The sequence below is a fragment of the Giraffa tippelskirchi genome, chromosome 3 (assembly GCF_054371585.1).
Source record: "Giraffa tippelskirchi isolate mGirTip1 chromosome 3, T2T-mGirTip1v1.2.pri, whole genome shotgun sequence".
NCBI lineage: Eukaryota > Metazoa > Chordata > Mammalia > Artiodactyla > Giraffidae > Giraffa > Giraffa tippelskirchi.
Window position 1 is genome coordinate 26,227,394 of NC_137277.1, and position 23,650 is coordinate 26,251,043.

The 23,650-nt window shown below is 45.2% G+C and overlaps 1 protein-coding gene across 3 annotated transcripts in view; it reads left to right on the forward strand.

Moving 5' to 3' along the window:
• Window positions 1-13,444: 13,444 nt before the first annotated feature.
• The window catches only part of ACSF2 (acyl-CoA synthetase family member 2), a 31,644-nt gene continuing 21,438 nt past the window's right edge, over window positions 13,445-23,650 (forward strand). For all 3 annotated transcript variants that reach the window (XM_081583200.1, XM_081583201.1, XM_081583202.1), the window contains exon 1: window positions 13,445-13,617. In XM_081583200.1, coding sequence (XP_081439326.1) covers window positions 13,490-13,617 — 128 coding nt within the window. In that variant the 5' untranslated portion in view covers window positions 13,445-13,489. The remainder of the gene's footprint in view (window positions 13,618-23,650) is intronic.

The window sequence follows — 23,650 nt, forward strand, 5'->3', positions numbered from 1 at the left end:
GTCACCTTCCGCGGCCACTGAGACGGGCTGGGCCAGAGGGGTCTGAGCGTGTGAGGGAGCGCCCTCTGGCGCCCAGGATGGCGCCTCGCTGTTGCCGCCAGCGCCGGTGGCGGGGGGGTGGCGGGGTGGTAGCGGGAGGGGGAGGGGGAGGGGGGCGGGAGCGGGGCGGGGAATGGGGTTCAGGCTTTAAGTTCCCCTACCTGTTGAAGTAGCCACGTTTCCTGGTGCCCGGAGGGCGTGTTCCCGGGCAGTCATCGCTGGTACTGTCAAGAGGCGAACAGACTGGAGGCCAGAAGACGGCTCCATCCAAAATTGACCTCATCAGATCTCCCCCATTCTCTTGGATTAGGAGCAGAAACTGAGTGTTCTTCAAAATTACTCTTTGTCCTCTATTTAGCAATCCCCAAACTATCATCATCCAGAAAACTTTGCCTCTCTCATCTCCTCCTCACTGCCCCAAGCCCTTGTCCAGGCGACCATCAACTTGAGCCTGGATTACTACTCTGAATCTCTCTCCCTCCCATTCACCCCCAACCCAGCTGCCCAGATGATCTTTTTAAAAATCTAGCCAAGTCTCGCCTTTGCTTAAAACCCTTCAGATAGCTACGTGTAGGACATGGGCCTCTCTCATTTCTACATTGAGTCCTGCGTGCTCCTGCAGCCTCCTGACCAGCCCTGGCCCCTGCCTGGGATGCTGTGGAGGCTTCCAATAGGTGGTCTCCACGCATTTCCCTCTCCTGAAATGGCCCTGCCTTCCCCACCACCTTCTCTGCCTAGTTAATTCCTAGTCCTTCAGGAAACTTCCCTGAGGTTTACCTTAAGCAATCACCATTAATCTACGGATACATGAGAAACTTGCGTAATAATGGTCCCTGGCTGATAGAGTTTGGGAAGGACTAAAGGAGTAAAACACATGAAGCACATAGGACAGTGTCTGGCACTCAGTAAGTACCCAATAAATACTAGCCGTCACTCATAATCCACCTTGTATTATACTTTCCTTTATGTCTCTTTCCTCCATTCTGGCTTGTGATGAATGGCAGGGATTTCGTTTTTGTCTCCCTCCCCAGAATCTGATTCAAGGTAATTGCTCATTCAGGGGTCTGTTGAATGAATGAATGAGGCACTTTACCCGCTGCAAATCTCAGTTTGCTTATCTCTGAAATGGACATATTAAAATTCCTCTCAGAGGGGAACTATGAAGACTGAATGAAGTCAGTGCTATGACCTACTCATTTAACAATCACTGTGTGCACCTCTCCTCATCCCCAACAAGGCACTGTGCTCTGGGCTTCTGGGAAACAGACAAGGGCAATTGGATAACAATACATTAGCACTTGGCAGTCTCTAAAGCCTTTGAGCATCCGTTCTTATTTTGATAATGTACATGAGGAAACTATGAAGCACATTTTACTGTTAGCTCTCTTTTATGAAGGAAGAAGTAACTTGGGAGAAGTAACTTGACCTCAGTCACACAGATGTTTGACGGGAAGGCCCAAATTTTTTATTCCAAATCCTATTTCTTTTCACTACACCCTATTTCTCTACCCCTACCCTGGGAACCTACACAAATAATTATTATAGAAGGAAAAAAGAATAAGGGCCTTAACACACGCAGGTAAAATCTGTCTGTGAATGTGCAGGCCTGTGTGGGTGTACGTTTGAGTGTGATAACATCAGACTAACATATGTAAGAGCATTCTGTGTGTCTAGGACTGTACACATATTACATATATTATTTCTTTTAACTTTTGCCTTACAAGGGAGATATTATTTCCACTTTACAAAGGAAGTATTAGTAATTAAGGCTCAGAGAGGTCAACTATTTAACTCTAAGGACAGTCACAGCAAGTGAGTGTATTTGGAGGAAGGTGAGTCATACCTGGGCTTCTCTGGTGACTCAGATGGTAAAGAGTCAGCCTGCAATGTGAGAGACCTGGGTTCAGTCCCTAGGCCGGGAAGATCCCCTGGAGAAGGGAATGGCAACACACTCCCTGGAGAATTCCATGGACAGAGGAGTCTGGTGGCCTATGGTCACACCTAGCATGACAGGGAGGGGAACTTGGGAGAAAGGAAAAAATCAGAAAAGTCTCCATGGGAGGAAGTGGCATTTAAATTGGGCTTTGAACAATGGGTCAGATTCAGAGAGGCAGATACGCCACACACAGCCGCAGAGTGAGGAACTGATAGCAGCTTTTCACTTTGAGAAAGACTTCTTCACTCCCTGAGACTGGAAACCCACAGCTTCATGAGGAAGTGAAGCCTGTCATCTGTTGGCAGCTGTTTCCTTGGGAGTGAGACTGGCCTTGCGCTGCATCCCTTCAAATGAAGTGCCATCTTGTGCCAGGATATTGAGGCTGTTTGAACAACTGCCACAAGCAGCACAGCCCTTGAGAAACCAGAGATCAGGACCAGGACAGGAGGCAGCAGCTTCCTTGGGCGTCAGGCCAGTGCTGCCTCTATGTCCAGGGCAATCCTGGCAAGTCGCTCCAGCTCGCCAAGCTTCTGTTTCTCTTTCTGTCAAATGGGGGTAATAAAATGGGAAAGTATGTCAAGGACCCACAGAGAGACACACACAAGGAAGAGCTGAATGACACCATGCAGTGACCTCAACCTTCCTGAGGCAGCTTTCATGTGTCGCCCCACAGCCGGAGGTGGACTGAAAAATAAGGCAGACTCAGAGAGCCCTTGAAGGTTGGAGGCCCCAATGTACTTTTTAAGGTGCATGATCTCTGTTTATATAGTTTACTTATTTACATAGGTTTGCTTTAAATACTTCCACATGTAGAGAGATACATTTATGTTCTTATAAATGAGTCTGTCCCAAAGTAAACTTCAAGTTTAAAGCAACTGCAATTAGAAATCCCTAAAAGATTTTTGTACATAAGATGAAAAAATTCTAATTCAGATGAGAGGGTAAATGCATGAGAATTGCCAAAAACACTTCATGAAGTTAAAAAATACTCATTGGGGTTCTGCCCAACCATATGTTAGATGTTATAGGAAAACTCAAAACAGTATAGCATTGTCACGGGCAGGTATCAGTGGAACAACATAGAGAGTCTAGAAATAGATACAGTGTATAGGAGTTCTTAATATATAATTAACATTATATTTACAGTCAAATCCATCGAACGGGGGAGAGCTGAACAAATTAGAATGTATTTATACAATGGAACCTCACTGTGGAACATTATGCAGTCATTAAAGAGAATGCACAGAACTACATGTACTGACCTGGAAAAAAATATTTGTTGTATATGCTCAAGCAAAAAATACAAGTCATTAGATGGACGGCATAGCATTTTAAAATTTTGACCTTATTTCAGATTTACAGAAAAGTTGCAAGGATAGAAGAAAGAATTCCTGGATACCCTTCACCCAAATTTTCCAACTGTTAACATTTTACTACAGTAACATCTACATATTTCTGAACTACTGAAGAGTATGTTGCAGATATAATACCTTTATCCATAAATACATCACTGTGTCTCTCTCAAGTACAAGTAGAACTCATATAAGCACAGGATAGTTATAAAAATCAACAACTTAACACTGATCAATACTATTATCAATCTATGGACCTTACTCAGATTTCATCAATTGTCCAGCATGATTTCATTTTGGGGAAAAATACATTAAGGGAGAGGTGAAGAAACATTTACATATGCCTGTGCTTAGCTTAGTTGCTCAGTTATGACTGACTGTAGCCTGCCAGGCTCTTCTGTCCATAGGACTCTCCAGGAAAGAATACTGGAGTGGGCTGCCATTCTCTTCTCCAGAGGATCCTCCCAACCCAGGGATCAAACCTGGGTTTCCTGCATTGTAGGTGGACTCTTTACCATCTGAGTCACCACAGAAGACCTTTGCATAAGTCTACATGTTGTGTAAGAGCTTGGAAAAGGTACAGAATATCCATATTTTTAACCTTACTTACCTTGAACATCTGTTACAAGGTGCATGCACTATAATTTTGTAATAAATTACAATGTAGAAAAGTTTACTATAAATAAATAATGAATAAAATCACTATAGGTTGGAGAGAAAGTTGAGATCAAGTCCTGATTCTGCCAACTTTGGATACATCACCTAATCTCTCCAATCCTGGATTTCCTCATCATAAATTTCCATCTATAGAGGAAGCTATCTTTTCAATAAGGATTAATTTAGAAAAAATACACAAAGTTCTCAGACAAAGTTCCCTAGAAGACACTTAAAAAATAATTCCTATAAAACCAACCAACTGTTGCATGTTCCCACCACCTCCTCCTTGCTCATGCCATTCAGCTTAAAATGTCCTTTCCTTCCTCTCCACTATCACCACTTTTTTCATCCTTCAAGGCCCAGTCTAGATGCCACCTCCTCCAGAAATCCTTGTCTGATTACCCCGACCAAAAGTGATCTCTTTCCACTGATGCCCTATGGCTTCCCCGTGCCCTTTGCATTAGAACTGTTGGCAGGGATAACAATGATTGAACCCCAGGGAGTCTGCTGGAGAGCTCAACAGAAAGGCTGTCCTTGCTAATCAAAGGCTATGCTATGCTTCTCTGCTGATTCTGTCTGTGTGTGATGCCTGGAACTGCCATGATGAAACCATCAGGGATTACACTGCCTCTCCACTGAGAGTGGCAGAGGGATTAGATTGGGTCATGGTACCAGCATTTGGAAGCATCCTGACATACTGCATAGGCCTTGAAAGGCCTCACTTCTTGGTCATAGGGTTTGAATACCACCAAATGGAGATTCTTTTTCTATTTATATCTCCTACTATATATAGTAGGCATTCTAAGAATATAATTTGAGTCATTTGTTTGACTCAAATCACTCAAGATATATTGAGTACCTACCACATACCACATGCTAGCTAAAAGCATACTGGAAATAAAATCCATAATCATTATACACTCTGCCTACCTCTCTTATAGGTTCTGTCTTGCCTCCCACGACTCCCAAAAATGCAGTCCCATAACAGTACTAACAACTTCCAGAATGTACGTGCTCCCTGTCTTCACATATATTTTCTCCTTACACCTGTTTATAGACTCTGCCCCTATGACATTCCATTAGCTGTCCACAGTTTCCCCTCACAATCCTGTCTGGGGTGGGCTTCATAATGGCTCCCAAAGTTATCCATGCCCTAATCCCTGGAACCTGTGAATATGCTACCTTATATGGCAAATGAGACTTTTCGGATATACTCAAATTAAAGATCTTGCGACAGAGAGATTATTTAGGAAATCACAAGTGTTCTTATAAGGCAGAGCAAGAAGGAACACAGAAGAGGACGAGGCAATGTGACTAAGGAGGCAGAGATGAGAGTGAAGCCTGGAGCCAATAGAAGCTGAAAGAGACAAGGAACAATTCTCCCCGGAATCTCTGGAAAGAACTAGCCCTGCCAACATCTTGGTTTTACTCCATCAGACTCACTTCAGGCTGGCCTCCAGGAGCTGTAAGAGAATAAATTTCTGTTGCTTTAAGCCATTAAACGTGGTAATTTATTCCAGCAGTGTTAGGAAACTAATACACTACTCACTCAGCTCAGACCTCTAAGTGACCTTCGGTGACACACTTAGAGTAGGTGCCTGTCCCCTGCGCCCTTCTCTCACGGCACTGGCCACACCACATGCCACCATCAGCTTCAGAGTTGGTGTTCTCTACTAGAGAGTGAGCTCCCTGAGGGCAGAACCCTGTCTTATCCATATCTGCAGCCTGAGAGCCCACCCTTGGCAGTATCTAATGGGCACTCAGTGAATGTCTGTTGAACCAATGATTGAGTCAAGGAAGCTAAATTAGATTTGGTTTGATAGCATTGGGTCTTATTCAAGGCTTGACAGATAACTTTAGCTCTTGACTTTGACCCAAGACAAGCTAAAAATTACATCATCTAAAGAAAGATTTTTATCCTATACTCTTAATGAAAGCAAAGCTTTCACAACTCTTGGCAGCTGCTGGAACTGCACAGATGACCATTATATCTACTACTGTGGGCAAGAATCCCTTAGAAGGAATGGAGTAGCCATCATGGTCAACAAAAGAGTCCAAAATGCAGTCCTTGGATGCAATCTCAAAAATGACAGAATGCTCTCTGTTCATTTCCAGGGCAAACCATTCAACATCACGGTAATCCAAGTCTATGCCCCGACCAGTAACGCCAAAGAAGCTGAAGTTGAACGGTTCTATGAAGACCTACAAGACCTTCTAGAACTAACACCCAAAAAAGATGTCCTTTTCATTATAGGGGACTGGAATGCAAAAGTAGGAAGTCAAGAAACACCTGGTGTAACAGGCAAGTTTGGCCTTGGAGTACAGAATGAAGCAGGGCAAAGGCTAATAGAGTTTTGCCACGAGAACGCACTGGTAATAGCAAACACCCTATTCCAACAACACAAGAGAAGACTCTACACGTGGACATCACCAGATGGTCAACACCGAAATCAGACTGATTATATTCTTTGCAGCCAAAGATGGAGAAGCTGTATACAGTCAGCAAAAACAAGACCAGGAGCAGACTGTGGCTCAGATCATGAACTGCTTATTGCCAAATTCAGACTTAAATTGAAGAAAGTAGGGAAAACCACTAGACCATTCAGGTATGACCTAGATCAAATCCCTTATGAGTATACAGTGGAAGTGACAAATAGATTTAAGGGACTAGACCTGATAGACAGAGTGCCTGATGAACTACGGACAGAGGTTCATGACATTGTACAGGAGACAGGGATCAAGAAAATCCCCATGGAAAAGAAATGCAAAAAAGCAAAATGGCTGTCTGAGGAGGCCTTACAGATAGCTGGGAAGAGAAGAGAAGCGAAAAGCAAAGGAGAAAAGGAAAGATATTCTCATCTGAATGCAGAGTTCCAAAGAATAGCAAGGAGAGATAAGAAAGCCTTCCTCAGCGATCAGTGCAAACAAATAGAGGAAAACAACAGATTGGGAAAGACTAGAGACCTCTTCAAGAAAATTAGAGATACCAAAGGAACATTTCATGCAAAGATAGGCTCGATAAAGGACAGAAATTGTATGGACCTAACAGAAGCAGAAGATATTAAGAAGAGGTGGCAAGAATACACAGAAGACCTGTACAAAAAAGATCATCACGACCCAGATAATCACGATGGTGTGATCACTCACCTAGAGCCCGACATCCTGGAATGTGAAGTCAAGTGGGCCTTAGAAAGCATCACTACAAACAAAGCTAGTGGAGGTGATGGAATTCCAGTTGAGCTATTTCAAATCCTCAAAGGTGATGCTGTGAAAGTGCTGCATTCGATATGCCAGCAAATTTGGAAAACTCAGCAGTGGCCACAGGACTGGAAGAGGTCAGTTTTCGTTCCAATCCCAAAGAAAGGCAATGTCAAAGAATGCTCAAACTACCGCACAATTGCACTCATCTCACATGCTAGTAAACTAATGCTCAAAATTCTCCAAGCCAGGCTTCAGCAATACGTGAACCGTGAACTTCCAGATGTTCAAGCTGGTTTTAGAAAAGGCAGAGGAACCAGAGATCAAATTGCCAATATCCGCTGGATCATCGAAAAAGCAAGAGAGTTCCAGAAAAACATCTATTTCTGCTTTATTGACTATGCCAAAGCCTTTGACTGTGTGGATCACAAGAAACTGTGGAAAATTCTGAAAGAGATGGGAATACCAGACCATCTGACCTGTCTCTTGAGAAACCTGTATGCAGGTCAGGAAGCAACAGTTAGAACTGGACATGGAACAACAGACTGGTTCCAAATAGGAAAAGGAGTCCGTCAAGGCTGTATATTGTCACCCTGCTTATTTAACTTATATGCAGAGTACATCATGAGAAACGCTGGGCTGGAAGAAACACAAGCTGGAATCAAGATTGCCGGGAGAAATATCAATAACCTCAGATATGCAGATGACACCACCCTTATGGCAGAAAGTGAAGAAGAACTAAAGAGCCTCTTGATGAAGGTGAAGGAGGAGAGTGAAAAAGTTGGCTTAAAGCTCAATGTTCAGAAAACTAAGATCATGGCATCTGGTCCCATCACTCCATGGGAAATAGATGAGGAAACAGTGGAAACAGTGTCAGACTTTACTTTTTTGGGCTCCAGAATCACTGCTGATGGTGACTGCAGCCATGAAATTAAAAGACGCTTACTCCTTGGAAGGAAGGTTATGGCCAACCTAGATAGCATATTTAAAAGCAGAGACATTACTTGGCCAACAAAAGTCCGTCTGGTCAAGGCTATGGTTTTTCCAGTGGTCATGTATGGATGTGAGAGTTGGACGGTGAAGAAAGCTGAGCGCCGCAGAATTGATGCTTTTGAACTGTGGTGTTGGAGAAGACTCTTGAGAGTCCCTTGGACTGCAAGGAGATCCAATCAATCCATCCTAAAAGAGATCAATCCTGGGTGTTCATTGGAAGGTCTGATGTTGAAGCTGAAGCTCCAATACTTTGGGCACCTCATGCGAAGGGTTGACTCATTGCAAAAGACCCTAATGCTGGGTAGGATTGGGGGCAGGAGGAGAAGGGGACGACAGAGGATGAGATGGTTGGATGGCATCACCGACTCGATGAACATGGGTTTGGGTAGACTCCGGGAGTTGGTGATGGACAGAGAGGCCTGGCGTGCTGCAATTCACGGGGTCGCAGAGAGTCGGACACGACTGAGCGTCTGAACTGAACTGAACTGAACTGGAACTGCAGTTTCTTTAGTTTTTTCAATTTTGAGCTGTCAGCAAGAAAATACTGATTGTCTAAGATCACAACTGTCTGTGTCTGCCATCGACTATTAGTTGTGATCAAAATAATTTTTACTTTACACAGCAGTTCAGAATGAGATCCTTATTTTCACTTTCAGTTTGAAAATCAGAAACATTGTTTTTAGAACAATTTTTGTTAACTTTGTGTTTTGTTTGCTTTGTTTTATTTTTGGTATTGGTTACTGGATCTGATTGGCAGAGTATAACCATCATTTATCAAGTCACTGTCATCTCTTCTTTCAAGATTAAAACTCCCTTCCTCATCCTCCTCTTTCCTCTTTATGTGGCTGCCAGTAGTCTTTCCTTTTTCCCCCCACCTTTCCTTCATGACTGCTGCATCTCTTATTAGATAGTTCCCTTCTCAGACTTATGGTGAAGAAATTTCTTCGAAAAAGACATTTTTCATATACTATGTGGAAACAGTAATTTACAACAGAGAGCTCTGAAAAACTACAGCAGAGAAAAGAACTTTGCTCAAGGTCATTGAGAGGAAAAGCAGCAGAGCCAGATTCTCCCGAGGCAACTACAGTACCTATGTAACACCTTGGTGCTCACTGAGACCCTCAGGAAACACGCTGGGCTCTGTAAATGATCTAGTCAGGATGCCTGCCCTGGGCTGTTAACAACAACAACAAAAAATTATTAGGAGAAAACATGTACACAGTCTTAAAATAAAACAAAAGAAAAGCTTCTTATCAAAAAGTAGTAGTACATTCACATTGTTGGTAACCATCACAACCACCCATCTCCTGAAGTTTTCCATCTTCCCAAACTAAAACCCTGTGCCCATAAGTCCTTCTTCCCCTTCCACACAGCCCCTGGCAACCATCATTCTACTTCCTGTCTCACTGAATCTGACTACTGTAGATTCCTTATGTAAGTGAAATCATACAGTAATTGTCATCATACTTGTTGTGCAGTCGCTAAGTCGTGTACAACTATTTGCAACACCATGTAGCCTGCCAGGCTTCTCTGTCCATAGGTTTTTCCAGGCAAGAATACTGGAGTGGGTTGCCATTTCCTTCTCCAGGGGATCTTCCCAGACCCGGGATCAAACCTGCATCTCCTGCACCCAGGCAGGCAGGTTCTTTATGTCTGAACCACCAGGGACACTTCAATTATCATACTTAGCATACCTTAAATGTTGCTACAAGGATAATGCTGGTAGTATGAATCAGAATTTCCTTTCTTCAGCCTATAAGGCTGAATAATATTCTGTTTTACACACCACATTTTGTTTATCCACCCATCCATGGGCATTTGGGGGTGTTTCTGCCTTTTGGCTGTTGTGAATAGTGCTGCACTAAATACTAATGTAGAAACATCTTCTAGAGTCCCTACTTTCAATTCTTTTGGGTATATACCCGGAAGTAGAGGGCTTCTCTTGTGGCTCAGCTGGTAAAGAATCTGCCTGCAATGTGGGAGACCTGGGTTGGGAAGATCCCCTGGAGAAGGGAAAGACTACTCACTCCAGTATTCTGGCCTGGAGAATTCCATGGACCGTATGATCCGTGGGGTCACAGAGAGTCAAGCAGGACTGAGTGACTTTCACTTTCACTTTTTCACCAGAAGGAGAATTGTTTATGTGGTAATTGTTCTTAATTTTTTGAGCAATTGCCATACTGTTTTCCACATCCACTGCACCATTTTACATTGCTACCAGCAATTGTTCCAATTTCCCTATATCTTTGCTAAAACTTGTTCTGGTTTTTTGATAGAAGCCATCCTAATGGATGTGAGGTAGTAACTCACAGTGGTTTTGATTTGTATTTCCCTAATGACCAGTGATGTTGAGTACCTTTTCATGTGCCTATTGGCCATTCATACATCTTCTTTGGAGAAATGTCTATTCAAGTCCAAAGGGAACTATTTTCAGTATTTTAATTGTTTGTGTTTTATCTTCTATTATTTATCTGTAAACAATATACTTATTCAGCCATTTCTTGATTTTCTGTTTAATAGGTAAGAATTTTCACTCTCATCTTTCTCAAGTCCTTCTATTATAGTTTTACTGTTATTTTTGTACATACTCTGTTGCTTTGTGACTTTAAATGACATATTCCTTTATTTCATGTTCCATTACCAATAAACAGGATTCCCTGACACCTCAATTTATAAGGTAAGACTATCTGCCTCCACGTTCATCTCCTATTTCTTACCTCTCAGCTACTGTCAAGAGTGACTTCCAAGGTTTGCAGCATTTACATTCTGTTTCCTAACTTCAATTAAGTCTTCTGGACTTTTTCATAGGTTGATGCTAAGAATTTTTTTTAAAAATCAATAAATGGTGTTTACAGTATGAAACTGATTTTGAAGCACAGGAAGGGGAGGGAATTGACAAAGAGGAAGGAGTAGGGATTTCTCAGGACAGCCAATGGCATGAGCAAAATCACAAGGGCCATAAATCATGCAAGCCATGTGCAGCACAAGCAGATATGCTCAGATCAGGCAGAAAGCTCCCCTTGGGGAGCTAAGAGGTACTGAGCTGGCTGAAAGAAGAGGGAGGAAAGTTGGAGGGCCTGGATGGCCAAGGTGCCCAGCTCCCTCACTCACTACTCCCTCAACATGACCCAGGAATTCTGATCACCATGATTTGCTTCCTGGACTTAGGAACTCTTGCATCAGGCATTTCCATATTCCTTTCCCCCAGCCCTCCTCACCTTCCTTGGAACTCGTGCCTACCACAGGTCTCAAGGCTTTGCAGAGATGAAAAGTAATTCCTCCTCCCCCCAAAAAAGTTTGCAATATACTGCATGCAGAGGAAGGTGTCAGAGTGTAGACACAGGAGGAAGAAGAAGATGGAAAAAGAAACCACCCAACACTGAAAACTGGTCTGTGCTACTGTACGGTGATTACTCTGGCCCTCTGGGTGAGGCTGGTATTATTCCCATTTTAAAGATGACTGAGGCTAGAAAGGCCCCGTGACTTGCCCAAAGCCTCACACTGAGTATAGACAGAGCCTTGGCCTGTGCTTGTTGTGTCCACTTTGTCCTTGGGCAAGTAGCTGAACCTCTCCGGGTCTCAATTTCTTTATCCATAAAAATAGAGACACGTTCCAAGGCATTCCTGTTCTCTGTAGGTTGATTGTGAGGGCAGACATAACGTCCTTGAAGAGTTTGGCATGGGGGCGGGTGGTACATCTTGAAACTGGTGGCTGTGATTCCACGACATCTGTCTGGGAAGTCAGGAAAGCCCAGTGTATGTAAAGCTGAGGCTGGAGCAAAGTTCAGGGAGGAACTCATCCCACCCTTCCCCCCAGGACTCTCAGACTAGCAAGGAAATTTCAAGGGCCTGCAAGGTCAGTGTCTACTCTCCACTTCACAGGCCCGGAGAGGAGAAATGACTTACCCAGGATCATCCAGCAAGCTAGTAGCCCAGCCTGCCAAGTAGGGCTTAGTACCCAGACCTGGGATACTCCCTAGGGCCCCACATGCCTTGGGCTGAGCCAGCAAAGTCTGTGAGTTCGTCTGTTAGGAAGACATGTCCTTGCAAGTCCAGCTCCTTATAATCTGTGCCCCTCTGTCTTTCTTCCTGCCCCATCCCCATATCACTGAAATGTGGGGACCCTCTCCAGGAGCCAGGGTTTCAGGGGGTTCTGAAGTCACTCTCAGGATCATGAAGAGGAGCATTGTAGTCTCCTTCTCACAACCCCAATTGAGCCAAAGTTCCCAAATAAAAATAAAGGTCTTCTTAGGCCAAGTCCCACCCTCAGCCACCAGTTCTTCCTGGCCCAGTGTATATCCTTACCTCTGGGTCAGGAGAAGGGAGGTCACCTTGCCAGGGCCTTTCCCCCAGTGTTCCCTCTTCCTCTGGAGGAAGGGTCATGGCTACACGGAGACACTGTGTACCTGGCACATGTGCCACTTTGGTGTCCAGTGCCTCTTTGCCTAGCCAGGTCCAGAGATGGGCACTCATCTTCTGGGCATTCTGCACCTGCATCTGGGTCTCCAGGGCCACAAGGGGGGCCTGGAGAGAGAGGTTTACTTTACATTCACACTTTGGAACAGCATGGGGAACTGCACCTGGGGCCAGCATGGGGAACAGGTTCCAATGCCTGAGGCCACCGGGAGTAGAGATGGGAGACCGACGGTTGAGATGTGGGGGTACCAACTGGAGCCCCTTCTGAAGCTGACATCTATCCTCAGCCAGTACTTGGGCCCGCCGGGGGCTCTGCACCCTTTGTCCCAGCTGCCTCTCCTCCCCTGCGGGCCCTCTCCTCCAGCTGGCATCGCTGGGAACGCGGGCTCCCCTGGCTTCAGGCCTGCAACCCGGGGCGGGCGAGGGGGGGCGGCCCACACGTGACCCCCCGCGCCAACAGGGCTCGGGGATTGGAGAGCGGGGTTGGCCGGGTCGAGGCGGGGGGCGGTGGCCGGGGCTGACCTCGCCGCGCAGCTGGCTGCCCCTCTACGAAATCAACAAAGTCTTGTGCCTCCAAACCCAGGCCCCTGGTGGTTGGGAAGGGAGACCTGCTTTGGGCAGCGGCCGTGGACGCCCGATCCCGAGGGAAACCAGGGCAATTCTTCGAGGGTGGGGGGCAGAGGGGGAGGGCTGCGGGTCCAGGGGAAAGTGGCCCGCGAGCAGGCTCTTCCTCCAAGCCTCTCTCGGCCTCGCCTCGCCCCGCCCCGCCCGGCCGGCACCGAGTCCTCTGAAACTCATAGGCAGAGGCGACCCTCCCGCCTCCCCGCCCGCTCCGCGCTCGCCCCGCCTTAACGCACTTTAAAAGTTTTCTCTGGCCGGGACGCGGGCGTCGCGAGCTATGGCTGTCTACGTCGGGATGCTGCGCGTCGCGAGGCTGTGCGCCCGGAGCCCGAGGGTGCTGGGGGCCCGGGTCGGCCTCTCCCGGGTTTGGCAGGAAGCGAGGTTGTGGGGCGTCCGTCCTCTCAGGTACGCGGCCCCGGAGGAGAGGGACGGGTCAGTCCCCTGGGAGGGGGTCTTGAGGATCCTTCAGAGCCTCTCTGGGGGCCGATCGCGCTCAGGCTGGGAGGTCCTCGGCTGCCCCACCTCCGGGTGGCGCACGCGAAGGGGTAGGTAACCCCCGCCCCCTTCCCTGCACCTGGCACTCAGGCAACAGGAAATGCTGGCCTGGCCCAGACTGGTGGCTGCAGCTGGTGGCTGTCAGGGACCCTGCACTGACTCTGAGCTCTGGTCCGGGGCTTTAGGCTCTTCCGTTGGTGGGCACACTGATGACCAGAAGTGGGGCCTCTAGCAGCCTGTCCTGAGGGGGAGGGGCAAGGGCAAGGCCTGTGCTCTGTCTCCAGGACACTGCCTCTGAGCTAGACCCCTTTCACTGATAAACTTGGGGACCTCCCACCCCATGTTGTCTACCCCAGGCCACTAAGCTCTGCAGTCTGCTCTTCTCACCAGCTGCTAACACTGCTTGGCTCCTTACTACCTACTGGGTCTGTTTCCTTCTGTCCTCAATGCAGAGGGTGGGATGGGGGCTGGCAGGTGGAGGATGTGCTCTGCAGCAGCAAAGTAAGTTAATGCTACCTCTTTGTAAGTCTGCAGTTGTGAAATTGTGTTGATTAAGCAGAACTGGGCTCCCGCTGATGTGATCAGTGGTGGCTTTTACCTTCAGCACCCAGCAGAGGGAAGCCTGGGCACCACTGAGTCTGCCCTGCCACCCAGCTAGGCCACATACTAGGTCCGGGGTCAGGATACAGCTTTGAACATCAGGTGGAGTGTAGGCCTGGGCATGGAAAAGGGACAAGAAGCCGGAAGAGGTTTCTTGTCTGAGAGAACTGCTTGTTTAAAAAAACAAAAGAAGGAGGAGGGAAGTTGGAGGGAGACAGCAGACTCTTCTTGGGCTAGAGTTCCAAGATCACAATGTTTTGAGCGTGCTGGTTTCTGAAGATGGAAAGCATATGCCGTGCTTTCGGATCACCAGGCCTAATTTTCTGGGGAAACCCAGTGGCTCAAGGCGCATCAACAGATGGGATTCTGATGAAGAAAACAATTCTCGTCTAGCTTGGTCACTCACTACCTCCCGGTGCCTCCCTAGGCAAGCTCTGCCATGGCTAGCCTGTAGTCTCCAAGCCTCACCTCTGGACTTCAGGGTGCTCCTTAGACTGTGAGGGCTTTCCTTATTTACTCTCCAAAGCGAACATGTTTCACGATGCTAGGTCTGGCCACCTTTGGCCACATGGCATCCTTCTTGACCTTTGACTTCATGTGTAAACAAAGCAGATCTCTTGCCTGCTACAGGCTTACAATCGCGGAGTAGGGGCACCAGGCCTCAGAGAAATTCTGACTCTGTCAGAAGGAGATCCATGTATCCAGAGAAAGATTTCCTAAGCATTTGGCCTAATTCCCTTCCATGCCTGCCACTCCCTTGTGTTTAAGGCCTTACCTACTGACTGTGGTTGTTTAACCTAATTTTGTTCCTACTTTGCCCTTAAGAAACCCTCAAGAGTCTCAAGCATTCAACAGATATTCCTGAGAGCATACACCATGCCAAGCACAAGGTGGATGCTATTGTTATAAAAGCCAGAGAACCCAGTCTTCCAGGAACTTGTAATCTAATGAGGGAGAAGAGAAGTCAGCATGATTACTACTCAGTGTTCTAGGTGCCATGGTGTGAAAAGCTCCCAGACTTCTGTACTTTACTGTTTCTGATCTGGTCACATACAATCTGCTTTCTTTCGTTCTAGGATTTGTTTATTTATTTTTTGGCTGTACTGGGTCTTCATTGCTGCACACGGGCTTTCTCCAGTTGCAGCAAGTGGGGGCTACTCTCTAGTTGCAGTGTGGTGGGCTTCCCATTGTGGTGGCTTCTTTTATTGGCCAGAGCACGGGCTGTAGGCTCACAGGCTCCAGTAGTTGCAACACATGGGCTCAGTAGTTGTGGTTCACAGAGTCTAGAACACAGGCTCAGTAGATGTGGCGCACAGGCTTAGTTGCTCCATAGCATGTGGAATCTTCCCGGACCAGGGATCAAACCGGTGTCCCCAGCATTTCAAGATGGATTCTTAACCACTGGACAACCAGGGAAACCCTAGCCTGCTTTCTTGCTGACCAACACCCCATGCCTGTTACTTATCAGATCCCCAGTTTCACCTGTTAGGAAAAAGCAAGAACTTTGAAGCTAGACTGCTTTGGGTTATAGCCCTGGCTCCTCTACCTACTTGCTACATGACCTTAAGTATGTTACCTAACCTCGGAGCCTATGTGGAGTTTGTCACTAATGCTACTGCTTGCTGGACTGACAAAGGCTTGCTCTTCTCAGTCTTTGTTTTAGGGCAGGGTTGGTCCCTGAGAACCACCAGATGGGGTCTGTGTAGAAATTTCAAGGGATTTGAAGGTAGGAGAGGAGTCCCTCAAGAAAGTGTCCTCTTGCTTGCATCTGGTTCTCTCTCATGGCCAGTTACCAAGATGTCAGCCTCTGCCAGGCCCAAGTCTAGCCCTTGGATCTGCTGGAAAGTCCCCTATCCACCCAAGTCAGGGCTGTCTAGAGTCTTTTTTCCAGAAGGAAAGAAGAAACTGTCCATTGCTCTCCAAACCTCCTGAACTACCAACTCCTTCCCCTTGTCCACACACCTGCTTCCCCAGGGAAGGCAGATGATCTAATTTGGAGCTTCAGGCACCCTTGGAGGGCAGAATCCAATGCTGATTCCTGGTGAACCTATGATAAGCAGGTTTCCTTCAGACCTCTAAAGCTAGCCTGGGGCTGCCTGAGAGGCAACTGCATCTGGGGTGTTGGAAGCACTCAGAGGTGGTGAAGACAGAGAGAACCATGGCTCAAGCCTCTCAGAATTGGGTGTGACCCTCGGCTGGGGTGGCAGGGTGCCTCCAGTGACTCAGTGCGGGTGATTGGGGCAAGGGTGTGAGTGGACTTCACGGAACACCCTCCAGAGGGGGTGACTATAATCAGGTGGGACTGGTAGTGGAAGCTATAAAATGATGTCCCTGTATCAGAGGGTTCTATTAAGCTAGGAATTATTTTGGGTAGAAATCAATATACAAAAATATGCTCTTCTCATAATCTACCGAAAATTATTAACAAAGTATTTGGTAATGATATCCTTACTCATTACTCCAGTCTAAATGTAATAATAGAAAATAAACTATAAACTTGGACATTGGACATTGTAATCAGTGAATGGTACACAATGGTTTTAGTTACCTCTCCTGCCTTGCATGCAATCGGTATGCAATCTACTGTGGAGGTGCAGTAGGGGATACAAGGATGAGTAAACTTGTTTCCAGAGACTCCTTTGCCTAAAAGGGATCTGCAGATAAGGATCACAGACCCACTGATTCAAGGCAGTAAAGGTGCTCAATCAAAGCAGGGAAGAATCTGATAGGTGGAAATGGGATTAGGTTAGACTTCCTAAAGAAGTTGGAATTTGAGTCTTGCTGCTGCTGCTGCTGCTGCTAAGTCGCTTCAGTCGTGTCCGACTCTGTGCGACCCCATAGACGGCAGCCCACCAGGCTCTGCCATCCCTGGGATTCTCCAGGCAAGAATACTGGAGTGGGTTGCCATTTCCTTCTCCAGTGCATGAAAGGGAAAAGCGAAAGTGAAGTAGCTCAGTCGTGTCCGACTCTTAGCGACCCCATGGACTGAAGCCTTCCAGGCTCCTCCATCCATGGGATTTTCCAGGCAAAAGAGTACTGGAGTGGGGTGCCATTTTATCCCTCCATTAACAGGGCGGTGGTTTGAAGGTTGAAGCCTATATACGTGTATAAACCCTTGCCTGTGCTTGAACTCTTTACACCCTGGGTGTGAAGCCCTCCCAACATCCCCCACATTATTTATTTATTCAATCTACAGACTTTGGAACCAGACAGATCTGAGTTCAAAAGAATCACTTTCTAGCTTTGGGACCAAGTTGAACTTAAGACTTTTGTGTAAGTTTTGTTTTGTACTTGTTGTGAGAATTAAATGAGGTTACATAAGAACATTCATAACCCGCAGCCTGGCAGTAAGATATTCAACCCACTGCATTGATGAGACTATGATACAGATAATACTTATGAAACAGTGGCTTTGCATATTCCTGCAATGACCCCAAGGCCCACAGGTTAGAGCCTTGCCTGGAGGGTAGGAGGAAGACAGTTCTACCAGAGGCAACTGCTTGAACCAAGCTGTGGCTGCTCTGCGTTGGCAGACCTATCCATGCTTATGCTGAGTGTTAGTATAAAGGGCTGCTTTCCCCCACCCCCGATTATATGCTGAACAAACCAAAGTACAGAATATAGTTTCATCTCTTGGAGGGGCCTTGCTAGAGGACTGTCCTGACAAATGATGGGTACCACTAACTCTGCCAAGTGCCTCTCCCTGTAGAAATAAACAAGCTGTTTTTCTAGTTTAGAAATCATGTTCTATTAATCTCATTGACATGTATGTGTTTTTCAGCTTAGGAGTCAGGTGACAGGAAAGCAAACCCAGCCTTACCACTTCTAGTTCAGTATGGCTTTAGGCAAGTCCCTCAACCTCTCTGGACCATGATTTTTTTGTAAAATAGACCACTTGGACAAGAAGCACTCTACAATATTTCTGTGGACATTTTGTGATTTCCAGGGAGGCTGGGCTTTGAGCCTTGGATCCCTGAATCCAAGAGGGCTGTGGTCGAAGTTCAAAGCCTTCATACTTATATGAAATCTTAATTGTGCTTGAACCCTTATGAACTCATCCTAACCTCTGGACTTTCTGGTTTTCTCTAGTCCTCTGTGAGTGAACAGAAAACATTGAGGGTTTTGACCCTAGAAAGCAAAGATCTAAACCTTGTATGTGGGGTTTTCCTGGTGGCTCAGATGGTGAAGAATCTGCCTGCAATGCAGGAGACGTTGGTTTGATCCCTGGGTTGGAAAGATACCCTGGAGAAGGAAATGGATACCCACTCCAGTATTTTTGCCTGGAGAGTTCCATGGACAGAGAATACTAGTGGATTACAGTCCATGGGATCACAAAGAGTTGAGCATGACTGAGTGATCAACACTTTTACTTTCTTTTTCAAACCGTGTATGTACCTTAGTGATGCCACCAACGGCAAGTGTTCTGGATCAGCCTTCACCCTTGACTTCTGTGTGCTTTCCCCAGTAGCTCAGAACAGTGGCCCGGTGGAAAATCTGCAGCATAGATGCCTCCTGTCCCCGAGTATTTCAGGCTTTCGAAAATGCCCTCTGTCTTCTTGAGTTCACTGGACTCAAATAATAATTTCATGTTTACTTTCTCTACATACACACAAACACACATACACTATCAGTTTTATTCGAGTTAAAAATGAAAGCTTCCACTAATATAGAGTGCCCTGCTCAAAATCTTTATTGTAGCTCTTACCACTCGGGGGTTCTTTGTAGTCTATATTCTTTGTAAGCTGTGGACTCCATCAGGAAGGTTATGATGGGTGGTGGAAAGATCATGGGACTTTATGGTATAATGCAACTGTAAAATGTACAAATCATAAGTGTGCAGTTTGATGAATATTAACGAATGTATACACCCATTACTCAACACCCCAAGATATAAAACTTGTCCATAACTGTAAAACACTGCTATTCAGTAGAAATATAATGTGAGCCACATATAGAATGTTATGTTTTTCAGTAGGCATATTTTAAAAAGTAATAAGAAATAGGCAATAACTTTAATATATATTTTCTTTAACTTAGTATAGCCAAAGTATCATTTCAGCATGTAATCCATCATGTAAAATTTGCTAAGGAGGTATTTAATCTTCTTTATTTCATGAAGTCTTCTGAGTCTTGTGTGTATTTAACACTTACAGAATGCTTCAAGTCAGACTAGTCATGCTTCAAGTGTTCCAGAGCCCCATGTGACTGGGCTGCCATAGAGACAGCACAGCTCTAGAAACTTCTCTAGTGCCTCTTTCCAGTCAGTTCCCTCCCCCAACCTGAGATTATCACTATTCTGATTTCTAATCTCTGTGGATTAGTTTTGTCTATTCTTGAATCTTAGAATGTATACTCTTGTGTCTAGTTTCTATTGCTCAAAAACCAAGGGTTGCTTTGGGGAAAAGTGACCTATTGATCTTGACAAAAAAAATTCATGAAAGTGTGTATTATACATTAAACAGTTTAGCTTTCCTTCGTAACCACGGGGAAAAGGACATGATCTCCTGTGCCCAATATTTCACCTCTTGGGTGTAGCAACAGAAAGGTAGGCTGAGAAGTGGGGTCCTCAGAATAGATGTAACAAATGCGTCCAGGGACTGTCCCAGCAGAGAGTGGTGGAGACAGTGTGATTTCTAGGCCCACTGAACTGGGCAGCCCAGTTACACTTTGTGGTCCTCAATATTTTATCATCTAAGAACTGTTTTTCTAATTAAACATTTTATTTTGAGATAATTGTACATTCACATGCAGTGGTAAGAAATAACACAAACAGATCTCATATAGTTTCCCCCAGTGATGCTGCTGGGCTAATTCGCTTCAGTCGTGTCTGACTCTGTGCGATCCCATAGACGGCAGCCCACCAGGCTCCTCCATCCCTGGGATTCTCCAGGAAAGAACACTGGAGTGGGTTGCCATTGCCTTCTCAGTTCCCCCAATGATAACATCTTGCAAAACTGTAGTACAGTATCACAGCCAGGATATTCACACTGATACAGTGTCACCACCAACCACAAAGATCCTCCAGGTTTCTCTGTTATAGCCACACCTACTTCTTTCCCACTTCCACCCCTCCTTAGGACCTCTCACAGTCTGTTTTCTGTTCTCCATTAATTGGATTTTGTCATTTCAAGAGGTTATGTAATGGAGTCATACAGTATACAGTCTTTTGAGACTGGTTTTTTCACTCAGCATAATTTCTGGAGATTCATTCAGGTTGTTTTGTGTATCAACAGTTCCTTTTATAATTGTTAAATAGTATTCTTTGATATGGATTCACAGTTGGTTTAACCATTCACCCATTGATGGACATTTGGGGTGTTTCCAGTTTTTTCAAATAAGGCTGCTATATGTATTCATGTAAAGGTTTTTGTGTGATTGTAAATAAGTCTTCGTTTCTCCGGGAACATAATTGTTTATAGTTCTCCTCAATATCCTCAGGAGATTGGTTCCAGGACCCCCGCAAATCCCCAAATCTGTGGTGGTTGAGTCCTTTATACAACATGGCAATGGTGCAGTCAGCTCTCCCTATCTACTGTTCTACGACTGCATATGGAACCTGTGGATACAGGGAGCCAACTAGATGTATTTCTTTGGGATAATTGTCAGCAGTGCAATTGCTGGCTTGTATGGTAGTTGTGTGTTTGCTGCTGCTGCTGCTAAGTCGCTTCAGTCGTATCCGACCCTGTGTGACCCCATAGACGGCAGCCCACCAGGCTCCGCCATCCCTGGGATTCTCCAGGCAAGAATACTGGAGTGGGTTGCCATTTCCTTCTCCAGTGCATGAAAGGGAAAGTGAAAGTGAAGTCGCTCAGTCGTGTCCGACTCTTAGTGACCCCATGGACTGTAGCCTACCAGGCTCCTCCGTCCATGGGATTTTCCAAGCAAGAGTACTGGAGTGGGGTGCCATTGCCTTCTCCGGTTGTGTGTTTAGTTGTACAGAAATTGTCTGTTTTCGAGGATGACTGTACCATTTTACATTCTCACCAACAATATATGAGTGATCAGCATCCTCATCAGTATTTGGTATTGTCACTGTTTTTAATTTTTGTCATTCCGGTAGGTGTATAGTGATATCTTACTGTGTTTTTAATATGCGTTTCCTAATGGCTAATGATATTGAATAACTTTTCATGTGCTTATTTGCCACCTGTATATCCTTTTTGGTGACATATCTCTTTATGTCTTTTGTCCATTTTCTAGTTGAATTGTTTGGTTTTTTTACTATTGAATTTTCAGAGTTCTTTATGCATTCTGGATACTAGTCCTTTGTAGATATGTGGCTTGCAAATATTTTCTCCCACTCTGTAGCTCATCCTGTTGTCCTCTTTAACAGGATCTTTCACAGAGCGGAAATTTTTAATTTTGCTGAAATTAGTTTATTAAGTTTATGGATTGTGCATATAGTGTCAAGTTTAAAAATTTATGCCTAGCCCTAGATCCTGAAGCTTTTCTCCCATGTTTTTCTCTAGATTTTAAAAAATATTTTATTAATTTGTTTACTTATTTTTGGCTGTACTGGGGCTTTGTTGCTGCCTGTGCGTTTTCTCTAGTTGCGGCAAGCGGGAGCTACTGTTGGTTGTGGTGCGTAGTCTTCTCATTGTGGTGGTTTCTCTTGTTGCAGAGCACATGCTCTAGGCGCACAAGCTTCAGTATTTGCAACATGTGGGCTCAGTAGTTGCGGTGTGCAGCTCAGTAGTTGTGGCTCAAGGGTCCTAGAGCACGCAGGCTTCAGTAGTTGTGGTGCACAGGCTTAGTAGCTCTGTGGCTTGTGGGATCTTCCTCAGCCAGGGATTGAACTGGTGTCCCATGCATTGGGGCGGATTCCTATCCACTGTACTAGCAGGGGAATCTGCCTGTTGGGTCTTCGTTGCGGCACACAGACTTCTCTCTGGTTGTGAAAGACTGGCTCAACAGTTGCAGTGCATGGGCTTAGTTCCCCGACTAGGGCTCAAATCCACATCCCCTGCATTGGAAGGCAGATTCTTTCTTAACCACTGGACCACCTGGGAAGTCCCTCTAAATGTGTTTCAGTTTTAATGTTTTACATGTAAGTCTGTGATCTATTTTGAAGGGCGTTTTTTCCCTTAAGAGACAGGTTGAAATTCCTATTTTTTGCTGAGGACCTTTTAACATTATAGTCATTCTTGTGCTCTTGGTGGCCACTGTACAGTAAAATGGCCATCAATTAAGAAAATGACCATTCACTAGTGCTCTTTGGATTTTTGCCTGTCACAACAGCATCTTCATTTTCTTAAACACTAGGTTGCATGTTGTAGCTGGTATAAATGTGGCACTCATCTTCATGGGTACATAAAAATTTTAACTTTCTTTCAAGGTAAAATAGATATTACAGGTTAAAAATTGTCCCCTCCTTCAAAAGCATCTGCCATCTCTACTCCCAGATCAACCACCAGCCTAGTGTCTTTCTGCAGATAGCGCAAGGAGCCCCTCTATACCTGTGAGAATGCAGCCCCACCGTGTGTGGGTCAGTCCAGGGGCTGCTGGGTTGAATAATGAATCTTGGGGTGATGAGCAAGGGAGATGGAAGAGGAGATCCTGCCTCTCATTTGCCATGAGCTAGAAGATGTACTGGCACATTTAGTTGGAACTGTGTCTCACACAAGGCTGAGTATATTGACTGAGGACTGAGGCTTGCCCAGGAGGATACCACATGAATGTCACGGGCAGCTTGGGGCCCTTCCTGATTGCGTTAAAGTTTATCTTGTCCTGGCCCTTCACACAACAGGTTCAGTGGATCATTCTTCCCTGCGGGCAAGTTGTTCCATCTTTTGAACGTTGAAGTACCCTTCTTAGAAGATTATCAATCTTCTTATATTTTTCTTCTTAAAAATTTCACATGGAAAAAGAAATTTTAACACAATCATATGATCAAATAACAAGCACCTGTGTACCTACCACTCCAAATTAAAATATAGCCATACTTGTTACACGAAACTATAAATAAAATAAATATTATGGATCAAGTTGATGTCCGTTTTGTAAGCCTCCTCCTACTCACCCCTCACCAGAGAACTACTGTCATAAATTTAACGTACATCATGTCAGAGCATGTTTTTTGCTTTAACATATCTCTGAATCCATAAACAGAATAGCATATCATTTGTAAAGCACTTAGAATCAGGTCAAGCAAGCAATAAGTGCTCTTTGTTTTTTTATCCATAAACAATACTTATGCTTTTATAATTTTAGCAAAAATTACATCATCATATGCTTCTTTTTTCACCCAAAAGTATGTTTTGAGATCTGTTTACACCTATACCTATAGGTATAGATAATTATTTTTACCTGATGTTTACAAATCCATTATATGACAACATCTCCA